Source organism: Tympanuchus pallidicinctus, unplaced genomic scaffold (assembly GCF_026119805.1).
Source record: "Tympanuchus pallidicinctus isolate F22 unplaced genomic scaffold, pur_lepc_1.0 scaffold19, whole genome shotgun sequence".
NCBI lineage: Eukaryota > Metazoa > Chordata > Aves > Galliformes > Phasianidae > Tympanuchus > Tympanuchus pallidicinctus.
This window is the reverse complement of record NW_026294710.1, coordinates 10,146,061-10,159,670: the sequence shown is the minus strand read 5'-3', so window position 1 is coordinate 10,159,670 and position 13,610 is coordinate 10,146,061. Positions and strand designations below refer to the sequence as shown.

The following is a 13,610-nucleotide window of genomic DNA, read 5'->3' as shown; positions in this document are numbered from 1 at the left end:
CTCAGGATACTTGCTTTTAAAAGAAGTATCTATAACTTATTATCTATTTGTCATTCAGGTGTGTTGTGAAGCATAATTATTGCATAAGCACAGTATGAACATTTAGACAAACATGCAATATCCCTTCTACACAGGTTCCCTGATTTTTTTTGAAGTGGTATAGAAACTGCTTGAGAAATCTAAGTAATGCCTAATCGAAATCCAGGCAAGCTACAAGTTAAATGAGGCAAAATACTGCAAAATCATACTCATAATTTTAACTATTATTTTCCTGCCACACACAATATAGGGTTACTTAACATGTTGAGCCATGAGTGTTCCAGACACCACTGGAGCCACAGGCATCTTGCGAGTGACAAACCAGCTAAACTGACCTAAACAAATCTATCAACACAATGTAATGAACCCTCTGCCTTCCCTCAGCCCAGCATGGTTTCTTCAAACTGGTTTCTTCAAGCTCTAAGAGGAGATTAAGCCTGTTGCCCTTCTCTCTTCATCTAATGGGTTCATGACAAAACCAAAAAAGCCTTATTGACAATTTACGTCTCTCTCATACTTTATAGGGAAATCCTACCCGTGACCAGTGAATTTCTTCACAAACAACCTTTGCAGGAGTTTCCTGAAGAAAAGGATCGCTGTTTTTCACAAACACAACCACAACTGAGCTTCACTGTGCTTGTAAAAATCTGAAACATGACTCATTTCAGCAGAAGGCTTATTTCAGGCTTTACTGCATGTTACTTAAGTCTTGAATATACACTAAAAAATAATCAAAATATATATATATTTGATTTCTCTTCAGATTAATTTAGCAGCCACAACTTTCTGATAGGTGAAGAACTCAAATTTACACCTGACTTCATAAGCGACTCCAAGTGATTTCATACAACAAAACAACCTGTTACAACCACTCAAGGTACTCAATATGACCCTGTTAATAAGACTTACTCTTTAAGCCTTTCAATTTCCTCAGGTGTATACCTAGAAAACAAGTAAACAAAAAGACATCATTTTAAACAGAAAGCATACAACACAAATATTTTTGTTTTACTAACCACACAGTAAATTTTAATTACCATGAAGATTAAAGAATTTCAACTCTAAGAAACAATGACAGAATGCCTGGAGAAAACTCAAAGAACAATTTCATTTACCACGACAGGGCATTTCTAAGACAATCTGGTCTAAAATTTCTCTCATTTGCCACTGAAAATCTCCATTCTCAGTGAAGTCACTTTAAAAAAACACAATTAGAACGTCATCTGTTCATCTCTGAAGCAATCAACTACTTTCTTTCCTTTCGGTCTCAGTATACAACCAGCATAAGGCAGGAATCAATAAAAAAAACCCACTACTGGGATATTTTACTTCCCAATCATCTTTAAAAACTGAAACCACACGTCCTTAGCAGCACTTCCAGATGGCCCCATACCCACTGCTTTACAGACGGATTAAGAGCAATTAGCTCAAGGTCACAGTTTGAGGAAGAAACTATACCTCAGCAGATCCATGCTTGTGTCAAAGTCTTCTAATTGCATCAGAATCCCCTCTGCAGTCTGCCTTTTAAGTTGTGGATACCATCAACTTAACTATTATCACGGTTGTTCAAGCAGAATTCAGCAGAGGTCACTTATGATCAGGAAGAGCTGGGTCTGTTTGGCTAGTATCTTCTGTGTCATGCGTAACATGTCAAACATTAAACAAATGACTCTACTCATACCAATAAAACCATGCAGCATTAGAGGTTTTCATACTTTCCAACATGGTTTCTGTCATCATACATGCGAAGAACTCTTCTATAAACAGCAAAGAGAGGCCGATTCAGACCCCAAGCTATTGTCCTGTAGAAATCTTTTCTTTCATCTTTTGACATTTCAAATATAATTTCAGTGGCATCTTTTATTCCACGGGCCTAGAGGAAAGTATTTAAAAAAAAGCTTAGATGAAGACTCCTAGAGCTCAAGCAGAACATTTAAGAACTGAAGCTTCGCATACCATTATGAAGTTTTCTAGGTATTCCAAATAAGGAAGCCCATGATTTTAACTGAGTATTTATAAATCAGCTGCTTTAAATAAAAATCTTGAACATTTGGCTTTTAACACTGAAACTTGGGCAGACACTGAAGCTCTAACCTTCCTCCACATAAAATCTGCCCAACATATTTTATTATCAAAAGTTGAACATCGTAACAGAATTAGCTCGGTGTCATACAAGGCAAAGCTGTCAAAGTTCTCTAACAACTTGTTACTTAACTTTAGATATTCTTGATGTAAAACCTACTCTTCTTCTTCTAATGGTAATTGCAAGCAGATTTTAATACAAAAAAGCCAATGGAATTAATTATAAAAGGAAAGCTTTTGCTTCATCTCAGCTTCAACAAAAAACCCATAACAGTTTATTTATTCAAAGTACTACATTTCCAAAAAACAAGAAGCAAGATAAATGGGAAGGTATCAATCAGACAAATTAGCAGTAACTCAGTTACCTAAGAGGCTTAAAAACATTGATCTAGACTTAGAAGAGTATTACTCACTATGAATGATTTAGTGGCAGAAATTCTAATACAGATGTGGGTAGGCACAAGTTGCTAGAACCAGCAGCAAGGATTTCTATGCCAATGAAAACTGAATTCAGAGATATTCTAATCCACAAATAAAGGATAGTGAACCTGTAATATTCAGCCTACAGATTTGTAGCTGCACATACCAAGTAAACTCAAATATTCTCAGCTGTAAGCCAACCACAAATGTGACTTTCTGGCAATTATCACTGTTGGCATGTTAACTGCATGCCTATTTCTATACTGAATTATGATGCTGGTATATTAAGGGTAAGAAAGCACACAGATATCCTGTTAGCATTGTAAAAACAGGTAAGACATGGTATCAAGTCTGGAAGTTAACACTTAGTAAGGAAAATTATCTTTGCAATGTTCATTCTGTAGTCTTAAATGTTGGGTACAACTATCTTATGTATTTCAAATAGGTAATGACAGTTTCTACTACGTACTGATGGGAATCATGTAGAGCACGTTCTGTAAAGTGCTGAAGGAAATTGATTTCTAGTAGCAGTATAGCTACACCAACAGGCAGATGACATACTCTTAACACATACCTTTAAGTAACGTTCAATGTTACTCATCAAAATGTCGATTTCTTCCTTGGACCACATCCCTTGCTTCCACTTATGGCCTTAAAATAGAAATGAAACTGAAGTGAAAGTCAGCAAAGCAATGTATCAGAAAACACATCCCTCATTTCTGCAAACGAATTAAGAAAGAAAAAGGAGTAGTAATTTTAGGTATTTTAACTAGAATTGGCTTCAAACAGATGTTATTTCAGAACTGATAAATGATACTTAGTGACTTGTCAACTGCCAAGAAATATTTACATCAAGCAAGTCAGACGCCTCGTCCAAACCATTATTTTTTGAAAATAACACTGATTTCTTTATGTGCTGTCAGCTCATGTTTTCAGGGTCTCTCTTCAAACAAAACTATCACAGGATCATTAAGGTTGGAAAAGACCACTGTGACCATGTAGTGCAACCATCAACCCACCCCCACCATGCCCACTAACCACATCTCTCTGTGCCACATCTCCACCCTTCTTGAATACCTCCAGGGATGGTGACTCCACCACCCCCGAGCAGTCTGTGCCAATGCATTACCATTCCTTCTGTGAAGAAATTCTTTCTAATACCCAACTTGAAAAACAAAAACAAAAACAAAGTAGACATGTGAAAACCTGGAATGTGAAAAACTAGAAAGATTCTGTCTTGAAATTGACAGAAATTACTATGCACTCATATGATTCCAAAAGCTGGAACTTAAAATATAACTCGTAATATTACTTTGGGAACTGGCAGCAGTGTGGACTTCTCTTACATGCCCTATTGCTCCCCAGCAAGTGAGCAGTGCTATCCACCAGTGCCTTCCAGAGAGGCATTCTTTTTTTTTTCCATTGGAATAGTAATCCAGTGGCCACAGACAAAAGCAAGACTCATGTCGAGTGTTTTATTTTCCAAATAAAAGTGGCAAATCAATAAAAATAGATGTTATGCTTCATGTCTATGCCCTTAGTCAGCTAAGCTCTGAAAGTAAAAACAATTCACATTATTCAAAGAAAAAATTCCAAGGATTGGTTTCAATAAAACATTAAGACATTCCTCCCTTGAATTTATGCAGAGCTTCTTCTTCTTCCCCTCATAACATACTTAATAGCAATGATCACTTCTAATTAAGATCATGCTGGTGACCCAGTTTACATCCTGGTGAGTGCTGGCTACCTGCCCATCTCTGCTCAGAGAAATCATGGTACTTCCTTCTCAGCCTGCTAATTACCAGAGCTGAGAAGCAGTACACACCAAAAGACTATTTACTTAAATTCAAAGTACAGGTATTTTTACTAATTCTGTTCAAACTGATGAGAGAAAACTCCTGCCTGTGCATGACGATTTCAAACTCCTCTTCCTAAGCTGCAGAGGCAGAACTTACTACCCCAGCTGTGATTCATGCCATTATCAAAGCACCGGAACTGACCTCTGAAGGGACACAGTACTTCTTTACATGGAATAACCTTTAACACCCTACTATTTTAGGAAAGGAAGTCTATTTTTGTACTTCATGTTTGTACATTTAGAGCAAAGCTTATCATGCTTTCTTTTCTCAAAGACCTGTGGGCGTTCTTAACAAGGGAGACTGTTATAAGCTGAAGCAACACGTCAAACTTCCAGCTCGTGTAAGAGGAGATAAGCAGTGAGATTCCTCCACAGCTGATCTCATGGAGACCTCAGAAGAGTCTCAGCTAGTATAGTTTCACAATATTTCGTTGGAAAGGTCTTCCCCATGCTATTTCTCTTAATTAAAATCACTACATTTAGTGCCCTCATTCATCCACAACTGTAAGATGCCACTTGTGATGTCAGTTGATGTAGCTGTGAGAAAGCTACAAAAAAAAGGACCAAACACAGTTTCTGACATGTTCTGCAAGATACTCATGAAATAAAAGGTCACCAAGCCACATGCAGCCATTTTTCTGCCAGATCACCAGTATTTGCTCCCTCAGTCAGAGCTGAGAGTGTGCTACTCTCCATTCATTCACCATTAGCTATTGAAAAGATGGTAATCTCTGTTCTCTCTCATCCCAGAGCACAGAAATGTAGTAATGTGCTTGTAACATTACTTGCAGTAACATGACAGTGAGTATAACAGACATGGACAGCACTGCTTGGCTCCCTTCCTCTTAATTTTCCATATCCAACACCAAGACTTTTCATGCCTCATCCATATTTTTTCACAGACTCAGCACGCTCTGGAGTAGAAATCACTGTGTAAGGGACCGTTTGCTTCTGTGAGAGAAAATCATTGTCTTCCCCTCAAGTTTATTAACAATAAGGGATTTTGCTTTGAACTGATAGAAGAGAGGTTTTTTTCTGCAAAGCAGTAAAGTCAGGATAAGACAAACAGTGAAAAGACTGAGGAATTTGGAGAGGTGTATTCATCTGACATGATATAAGTTGCTTAGGCAACAAAAAAAAAGAATCAACATCAAACCTCTGAAGCTCAGCAACTGCTGAACTGCTACATGCATTTGGAAAGGGAAGAATATTGTCAGCTGGTAGTTTTAGGAGTAGCACTGTATATTTCAGAATCAATCTGTGCACAAGTTCAGAAACTAATTTTTTCACAAGTACCTACCCTGTGACTGGTGCTTCTCATCTCCCAACCAAGCAAATGGAGCCAACACACAGCCACGTGCCCCATCTGTGCTGAGACACACTACCCACAGCAGTTCTCTACACGGCCACTAGAAGCACTGTGATCACTTCAAGGATAGCCTCTTTTCCCTTCCAAGTGTATCTGGAGTCCCAGCTTTCTTGCATACAAAGTGTAAGAGAGATGGTGAAGACTTAATGCATTACATTTCTCTGCAGTTTTAGAACAGGTCTTCTCAAGTATCTACACTAAAAAACCCAGAGGTTACTTTATGCAACCTGCAAAATATTCTCAAGGGCATTTGAACAGCTCACATTCCTACAGAGAATTTAAGTGCCCTACCTTTATTTGTCAGGGAATCCTTATCCTCTTTGGTTGTGAACCAGGCTTGACTAACAGCTGACACTTCTTCATTGCCCATTGGAGAGATTTCATCCAGCTGTTCATTCTGAAGAATCTTGAAGAGACAAGAATGAAATGGCATGAAATCTTCCATTCTTTCTATCACTTCCCATCTAATATGGAGGCATAACTTGAAGGAAAAGGAAACCATCACATCTAGTTACCCTGTTGAATGCTCAGAAAGTACCAGATATAGCACTAAAAGTAAACTCACTTCTTGAAAGACGTAAAGTAAGATTTAGCATCTTAATGGACAAATGCTGTGGGAATTAAGCAGTCTTCATACTGTTTAAATTATAGTGAATAGAAAGAGTATCATGGGCTTTGGTGGAAAGAGGACTGTAACCAAGTTCTCCAATACAGACTTTTTAAACATGGTACACTCACAATGAAAACAGAGCATGACCAATAGGACTGGTGTCAAACCTGCTTAACTCTTTATAAAGTTAAATTTATAACTAAAAAAAAAAAAACAAACAAAACAGCAGAAATAACAGATAATCTTGTCTTACTTCTGTGTCGATTACCACAGAGCAAATAATTAGCCATGCAGGTTTACATCTATCACTGTTTACTGTAGTGCTTTTAGGGAGGGCAGTTATACGTGAATAACCTCTGATCCAACTGCACTGTTACGTAATGTTTACAAGCAAGGCCTGCTCTCAAATGCATCAGTTTCATACTAAAAGTAACCTTATTCATCTAGTAAGACTTTTCTGCTTGTTGTTTCCATTTTCATTTCCATTTCTGTAACGATATACACAAAACAGGTCAATTCTGAAGTTTTACTCTACCTGAATCTGAGTAACAGTTCCTTCGTTAATCTCATCTTCAGCTACCTCAGCAGTAGCAGTCATGGTCACCTCAAAGCTCTGATCATTTTCTGAAACTTCAGAATAGGAAAGTCAGTCATATACCTTACTTCTGTAACATTTTTATGCATGCTATAGGGATCTGACCAATTGCCACCTTAATTATGAAAAATTTTAAAGAGGCCTTACTTGGTATTTAATTGTTGATCTCAATGATTATCAACTCTTTCTGTTCATAAAACTTAAATATGGGCACAGAAACCTTCAGCTTTTCACATGAATACAACCAAAAAACCAATTGGAAACATGTAAATACAACATTTATTATATTAATGCTTCCTTTCCTGCCCTATCTTCAGGATTCTCCAATTACTCAGAGACACCATTCAAACTTTTTGGTAGCATTCTTATCCTGGCACTTAAACAATACATCTGTAACTGCAGTCCTCCATCTATAAGGCAGATTTTTTTTGCCAGTATCACAGAATCATAGAATCACAGAATCATAGAATCACAGAATCATAGAATCACAGAATGGCCTGGGTTGAAAAGGACCACAATGATCATCCGGTTCCAACCCCCTGCTGTGTGCAGGGTCACCAACCAGCAGACCAGGCTGCCCAGAGCCACATCCAGCCTGGCCTTGAATGCCTCCAAGGATGGGGCATCCACAGCCTCCTTGGGCAACCTGTGCCAGTGCTTCACCACCCTCTGTGTGAAAAACTTCCTCCTAATATCTAACCTAAACCTCCCGTCTCAGCTTAAAACCATTCCCCATTCTACTGTAGATACAAGTTGCTGCAAAACATCCAAGACTCTAAGAGGCAAAAAATATAAACGTGTTAACAGAATTTGTAAACTGGACACAAGACATTCAGTTTACAATCCAAAGAGTTAACTTTCTTACCAACAGAAACAACTGCTTCAACTTAAAACAACTTACTTGGAACTGCAACAACAGAAATGCAGGGAGCTGAGTCATCAAGGCTCTGATCATCCTCTGACAAGCAAAGCCTTTTGTGGGGAGGTTCGGCGCTGTCTTCAGAGTTTACTTCATCAGTTTCTAGCAACAAAAACATACATGGGACCCTTTATGGCTGCAAAGTGAAGGTCTTGAGAAAAACTGGACAATGACCAAATCAAAAAGCAGAAGCAATTGTGAGAGGCTGTATGAGATGTTTATTACTGCCCAGGACCTTAACATCAGTTAGGGCAGTAACAGTTTACATACATATTCCATAAAGTTTTCTTCATAAGTTCCAGAGATCGTTATCCTTCAAATCTCTGCTGTAGAACAAAACACTTAAGCCCATGGAACTCTGTGTGTGTGCTCAGTTCAAAGAACACATTTCCACTAAAATAAATGAGAGCAGCTATAGCCTTGTCAGGCACGTACCTACAAAATTTTGGGGTTTACGCTTTGTATGACACTTTATCCTTCTTCAAACTGAAACAGAATTAATCTCAGCACGATAAGCAGAATCCCAATAGCTTGTCTGATTTGGAGGCAGGCAAGAATCATAGAAAGATCAATGAAAAAAGAAGAAATAATACCGTGCAATACAATTCAATACCGTTTTGAGGGCAATGAAGTATGAGGTTTCCTTCAGTGTCCTGAGTCAGAGTCACGGAGTTCACTGTTTCTACTGTCACTGTGTCAGACTCTTCTTCAACTGTGCTCATACTCAAACCTGAAAGAGCAAAGCACACATTAGTTTCCTTCAGACTGCCACCTTGCCCATAATGCTGCTGCCTTTTTCTCAAACAGCCCATCGAAACCCAACAGAGAATGACAAATCTCCATCTACTTTGTTGTTCTTTTTATCTTTGGAATGGAAACCTAAGCTGTTGCTTTTCAGCATCTTTTAATATTTGCCCCTTTGTTATTTGTAACATTTCTCATTTATTAATTTTACTGTTACATAACCTTGTAAAGCCAATCAACACTGAGAAATACTTCTGTACTCACACTGCTCATAGCTGAGCTCTTTACAGAGTGCTAAGGTGCAAAGTTTGATTCTCCTTCCACGCATACAAATAACTGCTAGTGCTTCCTCTGCACCAAAGAACAAACATAAGCATCAGAAAATCTGGCTGTAGATAATCACCAGCATGAAAGATTACAGAAGTATTGTAGTATTTTCTCAGAAGGACAAAGCCATGGCAGGCTAGTTGTGATGTTTGCTGCGTGGCCAAAGCACTGACTGTTAAGAAGCAGAAGAGGAAACCTTAACTCTAAAAGGTGAAGAACTCATGCTTTTGTAACCTTCTGCCATTCTGCCAAGAGTGGTTCATCCAATCAGCAGGTGCAGGCTCTCCAAGAAACAGAATCATGTTCTGTGTTTGACGCTCCATGTTTAGCACATGTCAACTTCCCTGAATAACACATGTAATTGGGCCTTGGTGAAAAGGGAGGAAGAGCCAAATTCTTCACTTAAGTGAAAAAAATTCAAATCAGCTTAAATAGATCAGCTGGAACCTCACGAAAAAACTCACTGTATAGAACACGAAGTCAAAGCCAAGTGGGTCTGTTGGACACTATTTTTTTATTGATTTAAATCCACAAATATAAGGTAAACTAATGGACACCAGCACTAATCTACAAGACAAGTGAACAGAAAACAGCCTGCAAATCTCCAGGCTTCACAATGATCACTGGCTTCCGGCTGCGTAACAGTAGAACTAGCACGTATGCTGGAGACCCATCCAGTATGATATAGGAGGGGACCACCTGAAGCTTATGGGGTGTGCAGCAGAGAAAGCACAACAGTGCTGCTGGTGACAGTGCCCTCATGTGGCTGCTTTGACCTCCAGGTTTGCCATTTCTTGCAGGTCGACAGCCGAGGCCATGTGATAATGCTGAACCACCAGAGAGATCTTCTGGGATGGGCCATGCAAATTCCTTTTGATTTGTACACCTGCACGTCAGCCACACATCCGCTAACGAAAGAGTCAGCAACAAAGTTAATGACAGCCAATTGTTTTTAAATAAGTGAGACTGTAACAAGCAGTCCCTTCATTTCCAAAAGTCACCTTATTTTCAGAACATCACTGAGAATACGTGAATACCAGTTTGAAAATGCACTGCTTTCTATGTAAAAGAAGCTCTTTTACTGTAAATGTGTGGCTCAGGATGTTTCTTCATCCTGGATTCCACTGCTTTCTTTAGACATACAAATCTATTATTAATTTTATGCTCTGGAAGAGGGCGTTAGCTTGTGGGGAAAGGGAACAGTGCTGAACACACGTGCATTAACAGTGTGGATGGATATAATGAAACGCAGTGAAGACTGAAGATTTTTCTATTTCTAAGCTAACAGTCGAGAAATAAATGCAAATTTAATAAGCACCTTATAGTGCCTTGATAGATTGTTGGGTGTGCTTACCAAAGCTAACTTTACACAGTTCCTGACAACTTTAAATAGGTTTCAGTGCACAACTAAAGAGACATGAGAATATTTTGCCCACAAGAATCCTTTAATATAGAACACCAATGTTGATTTACACTACATAATACAGTAGTTCTTATCCGCTTTAAAAAACAAACAGCAGATCTAGGCAGAAAATAACAAAGTTTATTTTATATAATTGTATATACATTTTAATACATAATTTCTGCAATTCTTAATCATTTTCATCAGGCAGATGGGCTCAATTGTTCTGTGGGCTACGAAAATTAACTGCTTGTAAGAAACAATACTCTTCCATGCAGACAAGGTTCTGTCGCAATGCCTTGCTATTAACCAAACCTTATCTCTTCTGTGAACTGATGGGTATCTTTTAACATTTCAAAAAGCAATTGCATAAAAGGTTGTGCTCTTTACATCAGGCCAAAAGTATATTTCACTGAACTCCGAATGAAGCAAGAATTAAAGCACACTAAAGGAGGCTTCCAGCTACTGAAGTGAGCGTTCCCACTGGTACAAAGGATGCGCTGGGATTTCAATGCATTCACTCAAGAGTGACACAATGGAAACAATGTCATTCCAGAACACCACACATCTTCTATTTAATAAAACCTGAATGTTTACTGTATTCCATAGCACAGCTTTTGTAAGGTCAACACTTCTGGTGCACAATCAGGAAATGTTGCTGTTTGACTAGAGCCAATTCTCTTACGCTATTATGTGATGAAAAAAATAAATAATAAAACCCACAAAACTTTCTTCCCACACTGCATGGGTTCCACTCTAATCTAAATCGAAGTCAAAGAGGAACTGATTTCAACAGCTGCAGCAAGAACCTAAGAAGGGGACCAAACTGCACAGATATCAAATACAAGGACCCAGAGACTGGAGTTCAACATACACAAAGATTTATTAAACTGTATCAACATGAGACTGCAGTTCTGCAAGAACAATTGAGTTCTGCTCATTTGCGGTAATTAAGGAAGCAGGCCTTCACAAAAATGGGAATATGCTGTAGTCAATGGGACAAACTGTTCTCATTTACATCGATGCACACTGATTTACATTTGGCAGAACTCCATGAGTGCTAGCCTATCCATTGATATTTTCGTAAAAAGCACTGAGCATGATTAAATGTCAAAAGCACACAAAGTGCAGTTAGCACTGTTTCAAAAGGGAAGACAAAACAAAACAAGACAGTGCCTCCCCTTCTCAATAACAGGAAACAGCCCTGAGGCACAAATATGTGTATGGATAAGAATCTTCCTAAGACTGAGGTGTACTAGAAGAATTACTTTTCTTTCATGTAAATCCAGTTTCATTTGAAGCATTAAGCAATCAACTTTTTCACCATTACAAAGAGGCAGGAATTTAGGATAACAATCAAATTTTGGATGCTAATTGTAGAAGGCATGAGATAAAACCACAGCTCTGCTGCTTTATGTTATACAGGTGAACAAACACAGCACTAGTTTGCACAAATGGAGGGGCTGTTAGAAATGGTAAGAAACAGTACAGACATGTGGTAAAAGTTTCATAAAATCATAGAAAGAAAGGACCTCAAAGCCCACCTAGGTCCAATTTCCTGACATAGGCTGGTTGCCCCCCATCACCATGGAGGTGTTCAAGGAACATCTTGATGTTATGTTGAGGGAAATGGTTTAGTGAGTACTATTGGTGATATGTGGATGGTTAGATTGGATGATCCTGTAGGTCTTTTCCAACCTTGGTGTTTCTGTGATTCTGTGATTAGACCAGGCAGCCCAGGGACCAATACCTCCAGGGACAAGGCATACACTGCTTCACCACCCCCCCTTAATAAAGAACCTCACATCTAATTCACACTTCCCCTCTTTCAGTTTAAAGCTATCCCCATAGAATATATGAAGTTGGAAGGGATCCTTTAAGATCGTGTCCAACAGTTCTATTAAACATCCAGAAAGCAAGCATGAAGTTGCTGCTGCTTCTGAAGTAGAAGCAACCACCTTCTTGCTAAGACATCTTCTATTTTTGCAGCTGGACTTTAACCATGCTATCAAGGAATTAATTGCATCTCTTGCCAGAGCAGCGCTGGCAAACAAAAAGGATTTTTTAGATTACTTTGGTGTATTACTTACAACAGCCAGGTGGATCTAAACAATGGTGAACACACAAATAGTGTGAGCCAAAGACCTGAAGTGTAACACACTTCACTGTGCCTGAATACACACTCAAGAATACAGACATCTCAAAAGGAAAGGGGGGGGGGGGGGAAAAAAAGAAAGAAATAAAGGAAAAGCTCCTCCCGAATGGACACCATGGTGTGTAACGGTGATACTGGGAAGCCTGGTCCTGCTCGTGGATGCAAACCCTGATCCTGACAGAGTAACACATTTCAGAGCCCACTCAAAGCCTCGAGTAACTTCCTCACCTTCGCCGGACAAGAAATAACGAAATGGAGCAGATAAAAGCCACAAGCTTAGGCTCTGGGCAGCCCGGTCTGGTGGCTGGCGACGCTGCACACAGCAGGGGGGTTAGAACTAGATGCTCACCATGGTCCTTTTCAACGCAGGTCATTCTGCGATTCTACGATACCCCAACCATTGCCGAAGAGAAGGGAAACTGGGCGCTTTAAAGGCTTTCCCACAGGCTGTCCTTTATTACAGACGCCGAGATAAAGCGAAAGAAGTTTAACACCAAGCCCGTACCGCCCCCGTTCCCGACCCCCGCGCCATGGGGCTCCCCAGCTTCTCCTCACTTTCGCACCCCCGCCCCCAAACGCCGCCCGGCAGCGACCGCCTTGGCAAAGAAGCGCGGCCCTAACCCCGGGCCTCACCGCCCGCCTCAGCGCCACCGCTCCGGCCGCCGGCGCCGCCATTTGGGCCCGGCCCGCAGCCGCCGCCATTTTCCCGTCCTCTCAGCGGGCGGCGGCGCCGGCTGAGGCCGGTCCGGCCCGACGCGGCCTTGCCCGTGCCGTGCCAGCCGCGGCCAAAGCGCGGGGTCAGAACGTGGCCGTCTCTCTCCTCCCGGCGCCCTCGGCTCGGCCCGCCCCGCGCACCGCCGCCACCTCCCCGCGGCCCGGCCGCTCCCGGCCTTTGGCAGCCCGCAGGCCCCCGCGCGCTTACTTCCTGTTTTGGGTCCGGGCACTTGAGAAACCAGGATGGAGACTCCGAAGTACCAGGATGGAGGCGCCGAGCGGCAGCGAGCGGCGGTGGGGGAGGAGGAGGCGGAGGAGGAGGAGGCGGCGGCGGGGCAAGGCGCAGGCAGCCAGCGAGCCCGCCGGAAGGGCCCGC

General features: G+C 40.7%; 1 protein-coding gene across 3 annotated transcripts in view; it reads right to left on the bottom strand.

Moving 5' to 3' along the window:
* Positions 1–13,610, bottom strand: part of DMTF1 (cyclin D binding myb like transcription factor 1) — a 27,343-nt gene extending 13,733 nt beyond the window's left edge. For 2 of the 3 annotated variants that reach the window (XR_008206267.1, XM_052681020.1), the window contains exons 1-8: positions 13,443–13,610; positions 8,506–8,622; positions 7,875–7,994; positions 6,914–7,008; positions 6,060–6,174; positions 3,116–3,192; positions 1,755–1,912; positions 949–981 (exon numbers count right to left, since the gene is read on the bottom strand). Coding sequence is in view for 2 of the 3 variants with exons in the window: in XM_052681020.1 (XP_052536980.1) it covers positions 949–981; positions 1,755–1,912; positions 3,116–3,192; positions 6,060–6,174; positions 6,914–7,008; positions 7,875–7,994; positions 8,506–8,614 (707 nt within the window). In the remaining variant the exon portion in view is untranslated. Of the gene's footprint in view, positions 1–948; positions 982–1,754; positions 1,913–3,115; positions 3,211–6,059; positions 6,175–6,913; positions 7,009–7,874; positions 7,995–8,505; positions 8,623–13,442 lie in introns of those variants that run through there. The other variant, XM_052681021.1, reaches the window with a different exon arrangement.